Source organism: Carya illinoinensis, chromosome 11, assembly GCF_018687715.1.
Source record: "Carya illinoinensis cultivar Pawnee chromosome 11, C.illinoinensisPawnee_v1, whole genome shotgun sequence".
NCBI classification, from domain to species: Eukaryota; Viridiplantae; Streptophyta; class Magnoliopsida; order Fagales; family Juglandaceae; genus Carya; species Carya illinoinensis.
Window position 1 is genome coordinate 8,025,893 of NC_056762.1, and position 16,980 is coordinate 8,042,872.

At 34.0% G+C, this 16,980-nt stretch overlaps 1 protein-coding gene and 1 pseudogene across 2 annotated transcripts; one reads left to right on the plus strand and one right to left on the minus strand.

Annotated features, from left to right (window-relative positions):
• Window positions 1-3,520: 3,520 nt before the first annotated feature.
• On the plus strand, window positions 3,521-13,296 carry LOC122282181 (annotated as a pseudogene).
• A 68-nt stretch (window positions 13,297-13,364) lies between these two features.
• Window positions 13,365-15,815, minus strand: LOC122280847 (flavonol synthase/flavanone 3-hydroxylase-like). 2 transcript variants are annotated; one of them, XM_043091912.1, is made up of 4 exons: window positions 15,665-15,815; window positions 15,138-15,539; window positions 14,404-14,725; window positions 13,365-13,827 (listed from the first exon to the last, which is right to left on the minus strand). In XM_043091912.1, exons 2-4 carry the CDS (start codon window positions 15,500-15,502, stop codon window positions 13,558-13,560), a joined length of 957 nt encoding a protein of 318 aa, XP_042947846.1. In that variant the 5' UTR covers window positions 15,503-15,539; window positions 15,665-15,815; the 3' UTR covers window positions 13,365-13,557. The 2 variants fall into 2 exon arrangements, with proteins under 2 accessions (XP_042947846.1, XP_042947845.1); XM_043091911.1 differs by lacking the exon at window positions 15,665-15,815 and having other exon boundaries at window positions 15,138-15,648.
• Window positions 15,816-16,980: the final 1,165 nt, after the last annotated feature.

The window sequence follows — 16,980 nt, forward strand, 5'->3', positions numbered from 1 at the left end:
CTATTAGTATGGCTATTGAATTTGTTGAAAAATTCTCTAATGTTATTCTTGATGAAACTCATTTGCAAAGATTTTTTAATTCTCTCAACTATTTTGCAGAATTCTACAAGGATATGAGGAAACAATATTGTCGTCCACTCTTTGAGATATTACACACTCAAACCCTCCACTTTGGACTGAAATTCATACTACTCTTATTAGACAAATCAAAACACATGTTAAAACTTTACCATGCCTTTAAATTCCTACCTTTGGTTTCTTTAAAATTGTTGAAATAGATACATTTGACATTTATTATGGTGGCATTTTGAAACAAATTATTTCACTAGGTTCGTATGAAAAAATTATTCGGTTCCATTCTAGAGTATAGAATATTGCAAATATATGTTATATATGTAATAAATTTATGAGCAGGAGAGTCCGCACCATATACTGGCCCTCATGTTTTTCCCATTTTTGAATTATTTGCCCACTCAATATTGTGAATGGGCAAGATGCGAGTACCATGTAGCACCCTTACAAACACGTCAGTTCAATAGAATTGAAATGCAATTTTAATATTTTTTTAATGAAGCCACACTACTTATGAAATTGATAAATCCCAACATGTATGATACACTACTCATAATACTGCAACAAACTTTTACGGTCTTAAATTAATTTCCATTGCAACCAAAAGTAATAGTACGACTGTTAAAAGTGATTATATATATATATATATATATATTCTATTATAATAAGAGCCTATCCAGTGTGAACAATAATAAACAGTAACTTTTTTGTCCTTCTGTGTACAGTCTGTGGGTATTGTATGTTTACTTTTTTATCCTTCTACTTTATTTTTTTGTGTCTATTTATTTGAGGTTTTATTTGTCTTTTTACGGTTCTATATCAATGTTGGGGTGTGTCAATGGGTTAGGATTTAATTTATCCTTTTGTTTTACGTTTTGTCGGTAGTGTCAGTGCAAAAGTCTGAGTCTTGTATACGTCTATTAATTCATCAGTCCATGCGTCTAGGTAGTTGTGTTAGAGTTTTTTGTCTATCAGTTAGGGTTTTTTCTCCCCTGCCGTCGTTGAGTGTTAGGGATTTTAGGTTTTGTTATTTTTAAATTGGATTTTGTTGGTTGTCAATACAGATTCACATATTTTCTTTCTCCAACTTTACTATGTATCCTTTTGACATTTTTAAATATTTAAGAAAAAATCTACAAGGAAATAAAAAAATCACAAAAACCATTAAAAAAATTCTTAATCAATGGGTTAAAAAAAACCATACTCATTATTAAAGAAAAATTAAAAAGGAAAAAAATCCAATTATGTCTCATTTGCCAATAAATAAATCACAAAATCATTGGGAAAAAAAAAATTGTACTCATTTTTGAAGAAAAAAACAAAAAATGAAAAATGAAAAGTCCATGCATGTTTCATTTTGCTAGTTCATGCATCCGTCTGGGTAATGAAAAATCATCATTGTCATTGTGCCAGTCTATCAGTTTGTCGGTTAGCACTTTATTTATCTAGGTAATCCAAATTGTACTTTCCTTACACAATAAAATTAAATATATGTTAAAGAGTTTTTAAGAGAGTAAATCTGAACTTTTTTGTTTCCCCATTTATGTTTGATTTGGCTTGTGGTGGTGTGATGGGTGATGGTATGTCATTAGGAGCACGGTGCACCTTAAAAGCATCTCGTGGATTATTTTCCTTTCACTACCAACTTGTTTCAAAAATCTTTCTTTCCATCTTGTAATTTTGTCTTTCCTTCTGGATATTGTTCCTCATTCCAGGTAGTCTTTTTGGAAAACCTTCTTTGTGTTCTTTAGTTCTCATCTCTTCTCTTCCATTTTTTTCCTTTATTTGTTTTTCTACTGTTGAAGACATTGGTTCCTATTTTTTGTGGGTTATTCCCAGTTTTTGTGGTTCTTTTTTTTTTCTTTTTTTTTTCATTATTTACTTAGTGCTTATTCTTTTCTATTAGTTATTTTTGGTGATTCTTTTCAGGTCTTGTTGGTTGTGGGCTTTCAGATCTGCACATTTCTGGTTTTTACTTTTTTAAGTGTATGGTGTGATTTCTTTTATTATTTCGTTAGTGATATAATTCATCTCTTTGATTTTTCTCTGGCTTTTCTTTCTTTTTTTCATTGTTTACTGCAATGCTTATTCTTTCTGTGGGTTATTTTTGGTGATTTTTTTTTAGGTCTTGTTGGTTGGGAACTTTCAGAGCTACACATTTCTGGTTTTTATCTTTGTAAGTATATGGTATAATTTATTTTGTTATCTCGTTGGTGATATAATTCATCTCTTCAAATTTTTCTATTTTTTGTTGTTCTAATTTATACAGTTTTCTAGCTTGGTTGATGTTATATTTAAGGACATTATTGTGTTCAAACAGAATATACAATATAAGAATGTACAATATATGCAAAGATCTAAAAGAATAATACGTTCTATAAGTATTTAAAAGAATTTTGGCTGCTAAGTAGAGGGAAAAAAAAGGCATTTAAGAATCATATGTTGTATTTATTTTTTTGATTCTTTCCATTTTGTTTTTTGTTTTTTTGTTTTTTTTTGTTACGTTCTATGTTGTGTTTCTAGCTTGGTTGATACTATGTTTAGGGACACTATTATGTTCAAACAGAATATACAATTTATGTGAAGATCTAAAAGGAAATTGTATTGTGTAAGTGTTTACGATAGAGAATATATAATAACATAATATATTTACTTGCAGTAGATAAATATATTGGTGAGAAGTCAAACAAATTACTACAAAAATAAAAATCATAACATTGGAACACATGAGACAGATAAGTGGTTTAGTACAAACCAAACACAATATACAATATATATAAGGATCTAATAGAAATTATTAAAGTATTTTAAAAACATTTGGCAGATAAGTAGAGACAAGGAAGATGCATATGAAAACCCTTTGTACAAAAGAGTATATGTAATAACCTTATTTACAGCAGATAAATATATTTGTGAGGAATCAAACAAGTAAAGAAGGGATTTAAATCAAACAAATGTTAAATATATAAAGAAGAAATGCAAGTAAGGAATTTACAGAGGAAACCAAACACAATGTATATTTTGTGACCATCATTTCTCATATTGGTTATTAGAAACGTTCAATGGGATACACAAGATATAGACAGAATTTATAAAATCAAACAAATGCACAATATATACAAAGATCTAGAAGAAACCGTATTTATAGAGAACAAAAAAATCAATGCAAGACACCTCTCTCTAAAAAAAGCCCCTCCAAAACTGAATTATAAACTTATGTAGGTAAAAAAGATAAACCAAACAGTGAGTAGGAGATCCAGAGAAGCAGAGAAGGAATCTCAGGGTCACACCAAATATACAATGCATATAAAAATTTAGGATATCCCATGTCGTCAAAACATTTAGCAAACAATGAGTAGAAGATCTGAAATATTACCACAACAGCTAATCAATGAAATCAATATAAAAGAGGGGAAAGTTGGAGGAGTTGTCTAGCTAGCATGCAACAATGAAGAGGGACCGTGACAAGATGGACAAGAGGCAGAGTGAACTGATGGACTCTATGCTTCGACTCGACAGGAGGGTTAAAGCTTGTGATAATTATATCAAGGAGTTAGATTTCGAGCTGGCTGCTTTTGGTGAGTAGGTTGCTCGCCTTTCCGCTCTTGGCAGTCAAGCCGGTTTGCAATAGGGCCTTCGACTATGGCTATGGCATTGAGCTTGGAGAGGTTGAGAGCCTTCTTACTAGCAAGCCCTCATACTAACTTGAGGACACTGAACCTTGACCTTTCAAGCCTAACCGTGTCTCTCGCCTATATGTGGACGCTTTTGGGCGGGACATAATGCCTTATGCATTCCTAGCCTTGGCCCCGACCCTTCCAATTCCTCTTGCTTGAACACGGCGCCTTTCGGTTGTGAGCATTTTTGTTTATCATTTTTTCTTTCTTGGTTGTGCTAGCCACCTTTGTACAAGAATGATATTTTGAGTATATGGATATTTTTCCTCATGTTAATTGACTGTAATAATTGCCTCTGATTGTTTTGTATTATATGCTCTGTGTTTCAATCGCTTGATATTCTTAACACGTTTCTGAGTGTCACTATGGGGAGGGTAGTGCAGTCTAAGGACTTGTGCACCATTTTTCTTCACATTCCTCACCGCAAGTCTAAGGGCTCAATGCCGATGGGTGAGGATGCAGCAATCTGGTAACTTGCGCGCCCTATTATCCATAACGAGTCTAAGGACTTGAAATTAGTTGGTGAGGGTCGCATAGTCTAAAAACTTGCATACCCTATTATCCACAACAAGTATGAGGAATCAACATTTTCAGGTGAGGAGTTTCGGGTGAGGAGATGCACAAGAGGGAAATAATCAACTTTATTCATAGTCTTTCATTGCTTATATAGTTCTTTTTTAGATGTTCGGTATTCCATAGATGCGGTAGCTCATTTTCTTGAGTGGTGTCTTTTAAGCAGTACGAGCGGGGTCGTCTACTGAATAAGTGTAATCAAATATGAAAAAATCTAAGATCAAGAAGTTCAACATTACACATTCCAACTTTGTGGATTAACTAAATTAAGAATAGAGAGTTCTGTAACTCTGTTTTTCCATTTTCTCTTTTTATATTATATAAAAAAAATACTTGTCCCCAACCAATCGACCAATCTACTAGATTAAATTGAGGAATTTAATGCAAATCAAAGGAGATATGTTCGGTTTTCACTTTTTTGAAAAATCTTTATATTCACTCCAAACAATTAATTTTAACTCAATAAATATATCTACTTTTTTGAAAAAAAAATTACAATCATTATCTAGACTTCTGTAATATATATATATATACAAAAACCAAAATAAATTTTACAAAAACACATGAAACACCCGTTCACAAAATTTCATTTGAATAATTTCTCAAATCTATGAACTTCTATTTTTTATAAACCTCAATGCAAAACATATTTTCAAGATTTTTTTTATTGAAACACCCTCTTATTTCTCTCTATCTCTATACAAATTACAATCTCAAATCTTTCGAAGAAATTCTCAAAATCTTCACCTACCAAATAAATAGATCTCAACTCGCTGTTTTGTAAAATACCAGAGCAGAATTTTGTGAAGGCAAATGGGGATGCAACACTTGATATAAAGACAAGGAAGATGGGGATGAGAATCATCATTAGAGATGGGAAAGGGGAAGTGAGGGTAGCATGTTGGGATCAAAGAAGTAATGTTGAGTAACCAGCCATAGCAGAAAGTTATGCACTATGGAAAACGATGAAAATTTGCAGTGATCTGAACTTCATCAAAGTGATTTTACAAAGGGATGCACAACCAATAGTTAATGTAGTCAATGATGTAAATGAAGACATTTCTTACCATAGAAGCATCATCGAAGTAAAAACACAGCAGCACATACCTTTGCAACAGCGGCTATACACTTAGACGTTGAGAAGGTGTGGATAGAGGAAGCCACTGATTTTATATTGAGGTGTTTAGAGAAAGAAAAAGCTTTTAATAAATAAATTTTGACTACGAATGAAATTGGCATGGTTTATTTCAAAAAATATATTAAAAATAAAAAAAATCTCGATGCTTCGACAATATTATTTGATAGTTGGCCCACAAAATTGGTTTATAATGCCACGGTGGATTTTAGACAATTGGAATCTTTAGCTCTAAGTAGATAGGGGTTGATGTCATAAGGGGTTCACATCACTTTCCCAACTTCATCTTCACCTTACAAAAAAGCAGACCCCACCAGATTCCTTCTACCACCAATTGGCCAATGAATTATATGCTCTCATACTCCTTTTTGCCACGTGTAAATCAAGAACAGATAACTTTTTTTTTTTTTACATAAAAAGAAAAATAAAATTATTATTTTTCCACTCCGATTCAGAGGATTAAATCATAAATGTTGTTGTTTATTAGTAAAAAAATTAAAATATATATATATATATATATATATATCCATAATTGCTGTCGGCATGTCATGGTACTTGTACATTGCACAACATGTATATGGCTATGTGCTCTTGCTTTTGATCATTTTTTTTCAAACACACATGTTCACCCAAAAATTGTCTGGAGTCTTGTCCTTGTTATTGCCACGTTAGCACTAAGTAAGTCAAATGGAAATTAAATATAATTTATATCTTTGAATTTTGGTGCCTCTTTTGTAATCTCAACCCAAATGATCACTTTTATAACATAGCGTTCTTAAAGTTAAAAGATTTTACATTAATATGTACTCTTTATTAAGATTCCACCATCAGGATTATAGTGCCAAATTGAGGTACAAAGTGGAAGTATTTTTCCAAAGAAGCTAAACTTCTAAAACTAACAAAGTATACTCTTTATCGCATGAAAATTTATAATTAATGTACATTCTTAATTAATAATTAATATATGACTGTTAAGATTGTGTCATGTTGTTGGCATTGAGAAGGGGGGCAATCAGAAGAAGCGACAGGTTAATAGAAGGTAGCGAGTCTCGGGTCACCTTTATTATTTATTTTTAACTCATTCTTATTGATAGAAGTGCAAGAGTTTTCTATTTTTAAAAGTATAATTAATATACATTACTTTATAGTTTATTGTAAAACACATTTGTTAGAAGCTGGAAATTAAGCTTGCTTTAGGTTCAATATTATTGGAATTTGTAACACATTTATGGATTAGCACATGATGTTTTTAAAAAAATAAAATTATCACATCATATATGTACATCATGAAAGAAAGTGACCATTACCCGATCGATGATAATCTGAATATTAACAAAGATATAAACTCCCTGCATTTATTTTTTCATTAACTAATGGCTAATCTCCCTCCATTCCCTATATCAATCACCTTCATCATGGTCTTCTTTGCCTGCAAACTAGGACCATTACCTTGGCCAATCGATCATAGAAACCTTTACCAAACCAAGCCAGTAAAATGCCCCAACTATTTAGAAATGGCCTCAAACTTTTATATTATCGGTTTGGTATGGTTCAAATCTAAGCATAGTAGTGTCTAACTCCGAGTTGGCAAAGGAAGTTCTCAAAGATAAGGATCTGCAATTTGCAAGTCGGCACAGTAGTAAGGCAACTGCTAAGATAACCAAAGATGGCGGCAATGACCTTATTTGCGCTGATTACGGCTCGCTCCCAGTACTATATATATGAAGGGAAGAAAGCTTTGTACTCTTGAGCTTTAATTTCTCTCCCAAGAGCCTTGAGGATCATAGATCCATTAGGGATGATAAAGTTAGAGCCATGGTTGATTCCATTTTCTAGGATTGCAGCAGACTTGAAAATCCTGGAAAAACTGTAGTGGCAAGGAAGTATTTGAGCTCATGTGGCATTCAACAATATTACAATACTAGTATTTGGAAAGCGTTTTGAGAATTATAAGGGTGGTGTAATAGACAATAAAAGAAAGGGTTGGAAGTCATTGCAATTGTGTTAAATGCAATAGAGTTTGGAGAATCACTTGCCTTATTTGAGTCGATCAAGTGGCTGGGATGGATTACATGGATTAAAAATGAAGAATTTGCCAAGTATTTTGCACGTAGAAAGAAGCTTATAGACCGAACTCTCATGGAAGAGCACATGCACACTTACAATAATATTGATGGTGATGACAAGCCCCACTTTGCAGATACATTGGCTACTCTTAGAGAATGATATGAACTCAATGAGGATACCATAATAGGAAAACATTGGGACAGTCTGGACAGACATGGTCATTTCAAGTATAGACACCATTGCTATGTATTACTGCAAAATGGGCCATGGGCCATATATAGCCAAGTTGATTAAGAACTGAGGGTCCAACACAAGGCCCAATATCCTGAGCAGGACAGCTTGCTCGGGCCCAATCATATGATGTTAGAATCTGACCTCCCAAGCCTACCTTACTACAAAGTGTAGCAAAGGACGCATTAAGGTTGCACCCTCCAACCCCAATGATGCTCCCCCATAGGGCCAACCAATGCCAATGTCAAGATTTGAGGGCATGCCATTCCAAAGGTTCAAGTATTATCAGCTCACTTATCACAAATCAAGCAAATATCTCCTCCATTTTTGTAACACCACGATTTTAGGAAATTAGCCTTTAATTTTGTAATTGTAAATTCATACCATACTCAACTAGTTGCCTTAGATAGATTTATTCCTTATATTTATTTATTCTTATCACTCTCTCACTGTAAAAATCAAGTTTCAGAAATACAAAGTTTCAATTCTTGAGATCAAGTGTGTTAAAGATATGTCAAGCCTTTTGAAAGTGTTCTATACGACTTGTTGTTCTCTATTTCCATGTATTTTCATTAATGGCATTTATGTAATTTTGTATAAAAGGAAAATGTGTAAAGCTTTGTATAAAAGGCATGTGTGCCTTCGTAAGAGAGGTGCAGAGTCCGATTTTTCACTTTACCTTTCTTGGAGCCGCCATCGTCCTGGAGAGAAATGGAGGGTTTTCAAACCCTAGTTTGCTCAAGATTAAATTAGAGTTTGAGGTAAAGATCAAGTGCAAAAAATGTGTGGTTTCATTAGAGGATAATAAGAGGAAGCCACTCCCTATTTTGTGGGGGTGAGAAATGGTTTTCTTGTTTGTGAGAGGGCTGAAAATATAACAAGTGGTATCAAAAGCTCGGTTTGATAGAGACTGCGAGGTTCGATATTTTAAAAATTGATGAAAAAAATGACTCTGGACTGTGGAGGATCAAGATGAAAGCCCTTCTCACTCAACAAGATCTCTAAGAAACTCTTCTTGGAAAAAAGAAAATGGAATCTATTGAAGAGAACGATAAGAAAGAAATTTTGAGGAAGAATCACAGCGCTCTCATTCTTTATCTCGGAGACAAAGTTCTGATGGAGATAGCCAATGAAGACTCCGCTGCTAGAATCTGGCTGAAATTAGGGAGCCTCTACATGACAAAATCTTTGGCTAACCAATTGTACAAGAAAATAAAGCTCTACACATTCAAGATATCTGCAGGTATATTGATTTCTGACCATCTCGATTTTTTTAATAAAATTATTTTAGATTTGACTAATATTGATATTAAAATTGATGATGAAGATCAAGCAATTTTATTGTTCAGTTCTCTGGATAATTCTTATGCTAGTTTGAAATAGACAATGATGTATGGGAGGGAAACACTAACTTTAATAAAAGGTTAAAAGGGAAAGAATAATAAAAACAATGTGAGAGGTAGGTTTAAGTCTAAAAAGAAGAAATTAAAATGCTTCCTATGTCACAAAGAGGGGCATTTCAAAAGAGATTGCCCTAATAAGATATCTAACACAGGAAATGGGTCTAAAGAGGAGCGGGATGCCTCGGTTGTGAGTGATGGGTATAAGAGTGCCGATGTCCTAAATGTGTCCGAAGTTGATTTAGGAAAAGATTGGATCATTGATTCAGGATGCACTTTTCACATGTGTCCTAATAAAACATGGTTTGAAGTTTAGATGGGGGGTTTGTGATGCTTGGCAACAATAAGTCTTGTAAAATCTAGGATACAGGGTCAGTGAGACTAAGGCTCCATGATGATATTGAAAGACTCTTAACTGAAGTTAGATATATACCTAAATTAAAAAGGAACCTAATCTCACTAAATGTGTTAGACCAATCCGGGTACACTTTTAGATCTGAATCAGGATCTTTGAGGGTTGCTAAGAGTTCACTTATCGTGATGAAATAAGTCATTAAAAATGGCTTGTATACCCTCATTGGAAAAACTGTTATAGGTGAGGTTTCTTCTATTCTAGAGAAGGATGAGGATAGGGTTGTTCTATGGCACAAAAGATTAGGTCACGTGAGTCACAAGAGACTGTTAGAACTCCATAAACAGGGACTGCTAGGTGAGAAAAAATTGAAAAATTTACCTCTTTGTGAGGATTGCATCATTGGGAAAGCTAAAAAGGTAAGCTTAAAAACAGTCATTCACACCACAAAAAAAAAAAAAAAACCTTGGACTGTGCACTCAGACCTTTGGGGTCCAGCTCGGGTCAACTCACATTGAGGGAGAAGTTATTTCCTCTCTATAATTGATGACTATTCCAAAAAAGTGTGGCTATATATTCTTAAAAATAAGAGTGACACTTTTGAGAAATTCAAGGAATTGAAGAAATTGGTAGAAACTCAAGTAGAAATGAAGGTTAAGAAATTAATAACTAATAATGGGCTTGAGTATCTCTTAAGTGAATTCAATCAGTTATGTAAGAATGAGGGTATGGCTAGGTATAAAACAGTAAGGGAAACCCCTCAACAGAATGGTCTAGCCGAGAGGATGAATAGGACTATATTGGAGAGGGTTAGATGCTTACTGTCAAACTCGGGACTTCCTAAGTCTTTTTGGACTGAAGCTGCCACAACAACAGTCCATTTAATTAATAGAAGTCTTCTTCAGCTATAGGGCTTAAGACTCCTCAAGAAATGTGGATTGGAAAACTTTCAAACTATGATTACTTGAGGGTGTTTGGGTGTATTGCGTATGCTCACATCCAAACTAACAAACTGGAACCAAGGGATATGAAATGTATCTTTGTATTGTACCTAGAGGGAGTAAAATGGTACAAGTTATGGATTGACGAGTCAGGGATACAAAAATGTATCATTAGTAGAGATATGGTCTTTAATGAACATGAAATAGTTCGGGTTAAAACTAAAAGACTTGAACCCACTCAGGATACTAACCCGGAGAAGATACATATTGAGGTGGAGCAACCTGACAATAATTTGAAGAAATTAGAAGGCCAGGATGCTGAGACTCAAACTTCCACTTTAGGTGCTAAGGACCGAGGTAGAGTTAGTTCATACAACTTGGTCAGGGATAGAAAAAGGAGGGTTATAAAACCCCCAAGAGGTATGGTCAAGCTAAACTGACTGCTTTTGCTTTGACCATAGCAAATGAAGTTGTGGAAATGGATCCTAGATCCTACAAGGAAGTCATGGAAAGTATTGAGTCTCATAAATGGGTATAGACCATGGATGAGGAAATGGATTCTTTGAAAAAGAATCATACTTGGGAAATGGTTGTTAAGTCTAAAAAGGCTAAGCTGGTAGGGTCTAAATGGATCTAAAAAAAGAAAGAAAGCATACCAGGAGTTGAGGGTCCTAGGTATAAGGCTAGGTTGGTAGCGAAGAAGTTCACTCCAAGGGAAGTGATAGATTTTAATGAAATTTTTTTACCTGTTGTTAAACATAGTTCAATAAGGTTAATTTTATCTTATAAAGATTTACACTTAGAGCAATCAGATGTAAAAATAACTTTCTTGCATGGTGAACTAAATGAGACTATTTACATGCAACCCCCTGAGGATTATGTAAATGAGTCCACATTGATCATGTTTGTTTACTTAAAAAATCATTGTATGGACTTAAACAATCCCCAAGGCAATGGTACAAAAGATTTGACTCTCATATGTTGGACAATGGGTTTAAAATGAGTCATTATGATAGCTGTGTGTATTTTAAGCATTCTAGGAACTACATTATTTACTAACTCTTATATCTAGATGACATGCTTATAGGATGCTGATCTAATTTAGGAAGTTAAGTGTATACTGATAACAGAATTTGAGATGAAGGAACTTGGGCCAGCTAAGATGATATTAGGTATGGAAATAGTTAGAGATAGGAAAATAAGACTTCTCTATCTATCTTAGAAAAAATATATCACCAAGATCATCAGCAGGTTTGATATGTCTAATTTAAAACCTATTAGCACACCAATAGGACAACATTCAAAACTGTCAATAAATCAATCCCCTAAAATCGAGGAAGACATTAGATTTATGCAAAGTATACCCAATGCAAGCATGGTGGGAAGCATCATGTAAGCTATGGTGTGCTCTAGACTTGATTTAACCTATGCTGTTAGCATGGTAAGTAGGTTTATGAGTAACCTTGGGAAGCCACATTGACATGTTATGAAGTGAGTATTACAGTACTTAATTGGAACATAGTATCTAGGTTTGAAGTTTGGAGGGGATGTGCAACAGGGGAGTGAGTTAGAGGGATTTGTGGATTCTAACTATGTTGCTAATTTGGATACTAAAAAGTCTTTGACTAGATATGTATTTACAGCATTTGGGGGGGCTATTAGTTGGAAAGCTAATTTACAATTTGTAATTGCTTTATCAACAATTGAAGCTGAATATATTGCTATGACAGAAGCAATAAAGGAGGTTATGTGGTTAAATAGTTTTTCACATGAGTTAGGCATATTTAAAGGGGTTATCACAGTTCATTGTGATAAACAAAGCACTATACATATTGCTAAAAATTCAGTATACCACGAAAGGTCTAAACACAGACATTCGACTTCATTTTGTAAGGGATGTAATAGTATATGGAGAGGTTAAAGTAGAAAAAGTTTTAACTGAGGAAAAACCCTTCTAATATGATGACAAAATCCCTACCAGCTATCAAGTTTAGGCATTGCCTAAATTTGATTAATATGGGGAGCTATTAGAGTTCAGATTACTTTGCAAGAATAGTCTAGAGGAAGAAGAATATCACTTTGTATGGATAAAAGGCTTGTCAAAGTGGAGATTTGTTGAAGATATGTCAAGCCTTTTGAAAGTGTTCTATACGACTTATCATTTTCTACTCCCATGTATTTTCATTAATGGCATTTATATAATTTTGTATAAAAAGCAAATGTGTAAAACTTTGTATAAAAGGCATGTGTGCCTTGGTAAGAGAGGTGCATAGTCTGATTTTTCACTTTACCTTTCTTGGAGCCACCATCGTCCTGGAGAGAAACGGAGGGTTTTCACACTCTAGTTTTATCAAGATTAAATTAGAGTTTGAAGTGAAGATCAAGTGCAAGAAAGGTGTAGATTTATTAGATAATAAATATAACAAAGTGTTCAGGTAAATGGTTTGGGCCATAGATTGGGACCCAAAGGTTTATCTATAGTCCAAACGTTTAGAAAGAACCATTGGAGTTTAGGCCAGAACAGTACCTGAATGGAAGAGGATGTTGACATGGAAGGCAATGATTTTCGTTTACTGCCATTTGGTGCAGGGCGGGAGGCGCATGTGTCCAGCCGCGCAACTTAGCATGCATCAACTTGGTCACCTCCATGGTGGGTCAGCTACTGCACCATTTCAAGTGGATCCCACCTGAAGGGGTGGGTCCCAAAGGAGGAGATAGACATACAACGTTTGAGCCCCGGAATGGTGATTGGTGAGTTACATAATCATAACTAATAAACATAATCCTACTTCTCATCTCATATCCAGATAATCAATTAAAATAAGATTACGGCCCAGTAAAATTTATATAAACCTACTAGTTTTAAGCACATAATTCCTTGGTGGATCCAATTAATTACATGAAACAAACCCAGCATCACTTCACAATCACACATATATTTCACGATGCATATATTTTAACCATGTTTTCACGAGCACATTTAACAGAAGAACTCAAAACACAAATGGAATATGATTTTTGCCCAGGGGGAAAGGGGTACATTATTAATGCGAGGAGATCAAAAACCAGAAATACTGAGGGAGGAGCGGGAGAAAAAGTAGATGAGTGACTAGGTGGATATTTCATAGTGGCTAATGTTTATAACATCTTCAGGTCGTGAAGGTGGATGGGTCTTGTTTCTCATCCTCAGCTGCTGGTACTCTTTGTGTTGGAATCCTCGGTACTTTGGTGGCTCTCCAATCTCTTTAGTGAACTGTGATAATGGCTCTACCCACTTGTCTCCTTGCAAGTTATAGAAATATGCATATGAGAATCTGCTTCTTTCTTCGCTTCTCACCACTCTGTGAGTAGCACTCTTAAATTTTTTGTTGCTCAAGACCTGAAATCTCAAAATCATGTTTTCCAAAGAAGAAAACAAATTATTAGTTGGTTTATTCCAACCAGCTTTAATCATAAGCTTACATTAGGAAGCAATAACAACCTGTTCAGTCCCCTCGAAAGAAATTAGAGAGACAGATCTAGAGAGAATTTCCAAACAACTTGAAGCTTTTTGAGAGATAAGTCCATCTTAATTACTCAAATTTTGTCTTCTACTCACTAACATTAATTTAAGAAAATCAGAACTTTTGGGAACCTACAATTCTCTTCTACTCTAAACCTCAAAAGATTTTCGAGTTAGTGTTATTTGTCTGAGTAATGTTGCTCATCAACACCACAGATGTAAGTGCACATAACATCATTAACTTGATATGCATGATTTCGAGGTTATGATTCTTTAGTTTCAATTTTTTTTATTATGACTAATATAGATTTGTCACATCAACGATATTAAGTGAGTCATGTAACACCCTTGACTATCAAAACTCAAACCACTACTTCGACTCTTCTTAGTTCACTCTTAGGAATAATTGAGTTTGAAAATAGAGATGATCAGAAGAGATGAATTTGGGACAACCTGAATGACATCGCCTACATTGACAACAATGGTGTCTTCAACTGGAGTTACAGGAATCCATTCTCCATTTTTTAGAACTTCTAGGCCTCCAACTTCGTCTTGAAACACAAAAGTGATCAAATTCCCATCTTCATGTTCCGAGATACCATTATTCTCTACTTTAGTTGCCGGGAAGTAACGCAAAGCTGCCATGAAATCCCAGCTCCTATCTTGATTGTATTCCCTAAGGAAGTTGGGAGGGAGACCCAAGCACTCATTTAAGATGCTCTCTACAAGCATTCCAGTTCTGGTTAAGTGGGAGAAAATCTCTTCCAATACTTCCCTATCAAAATCAACAATATGCATATATTTTAACCATGTTTTGAGTAATTAAAACATATATATATATCTGCCAGTACTGCATGCAATCAGCTAACTAAAAGAATAATCTAGGATTCATTATAAAGGCTAGTTAAATTTATATTCTTCACAACTGCACCAATTAATTTTGATGAACAATAATGAGTATTTAATAACCTCGTAATTGCAATTCTTCATCTTGAGTTTTTCATGAGACAGTTTAAATAGCTTCTTAAATGAAAAGCCACTTACAGTAAGTTATATTAACTGGTATGATTGAAAATGACAGGATCTAAGACGAAAAACAACATTTTCCTATTATTGCAAGCCTATTTGATGCTTGGGGCCCAATTTAGTTTCAGGTGATAAAATCCGGTAGATCACGGCCACTTAACCTGAATTCCGGTGGGTTTTGGGGGTAGATATTGAAGCGAGAGTTGGGTGGAAAGAGGAGCAAGTACTCATTCCTGTCCGGTGAGTTTTGAGGATGCCTAGTGTAACCAGCAGGAAGCGGTGCAGCAGATACAGGACTACACTTGAGCTTTTCGTCATCAGGGTACTCAAAAAATGTCTTGGAGAGTTGGAGGGCACGGTTCATCAAGTCGAGTGGCACCCCATGGTTCACAATACGGAAGAATCCATGCTCTGAACAGGACTGGTAAATTGCGTCCATTGCTAATTTCTTCTCCTTGTCTCCCTGATCACCATTGCTACTAAAGAAAGGAGAGAGATCAACTGTGGGAATGCCTGAGCCAGCCATTTCTTTCAACCTTGAAACTCTGCTTGCAGCTTGATGACTTTGAAGTTGAAGATGTAGAAGCAGACAAAATCAAGTAGTTGTATATTAAAAAGGATGAATGGCAGACATTCAAACTTCTTGTTGAACACTAAAAACTTGCAGCTGGCTAAAACAAACCGTTACCTGTGATAGTAAATTACTTTGCTGAGCCTGGCGGACTTCTCAATTACTTTGCTGCCGTTATCTTTTTATTCTTGTCCGAACGTTGTTGTTAATAAATAACTCATAGCTGGACTTTTTAGTACCCTTAGGGATAACTGCAGGTACTGAGTTTATGGCTTTGTACGTTTCTTTCATAATTTTTCAGCTTTATTGAGATTTTATTTATTTGGCTTTTATTTCTTGATTTGAAATAATATCTTCTAGAGGGGTTAGCACGTATGGTGTTTTTAAAAGGGTCTAACGATTTATTTTTGGAGATATAATTTAGAAGAGTTTGAGGGATAAAATGATAGAAAAAGATACGTGCATATATATTTTTTAGAGAGATTTTCTAGATAATAGAGAGGTGTTTTTTGACAATTATTGTGGATGCGTCTAAGCTCGATCGTGAAGGTTACGAATGGCGTGCAATTTCATTAGTCTTGCAGAAATCCTTAAAAGAAAGAAGATTGTGCGTTCGAATTTATTCAAAATCCAAATCTCCTATTTAGATTACATATTAAATGAAAGATCTATATATCTTTAAAATCAAGATCTTCTGATCATAACTAGATTTTATATTAAAATTTAGATTTAGATTTGGATGAGTTTTAAGCTTAGATTACAGTCTAGAGATCGAATAGAAATTAAGGCTCAAAATATCATAATCAGGCTCGGAATCAGAAAAGAATCGATTCAATAAATTTGGTGATTCAACAATTTACATGAGGCGATTCATAATAATTTTGAATCAGTTATTTTAATGATGATAAAAATATTAAAAATCATATATAATGGAATTCAAACATTTAAAGAGTAAAAAGTATAAATTCATTATAAGTTTCAATAAAAATATTATATGAACCCAAATAGTTTTAATGAGCATATAATTTATCCTCAATTATCAACATTTATTTTTTGCCTCATTTACTAAAAAGATAAAGATCATTACGTTATAAATACAGCGGCAAATATAGTATTTTATGCATAAACACAAGTTTAATATAAAATACTCATTCATCTCTTAATTTTTTTTACTCAACTAAAGAAAGTAAAGAATTACATGTTTTTTTGTCTTTTAAATTTTCCAAGATTATTATTGAATATAATGATGAAGTTAATATATGTTTAGGTCCATCATACTTTTGTACAAGAAATTAAAAAATTAAACTTAATTGCTAGATAACTTAAAAATAAATATAGTTTTTTATAGAAATAGGCTCAAATAAGTTTAAAATTTATTAGAATTGACTGTCGATCGAAGCGGTTCAACGAATGATGAAAAAAGTTCACAAAAA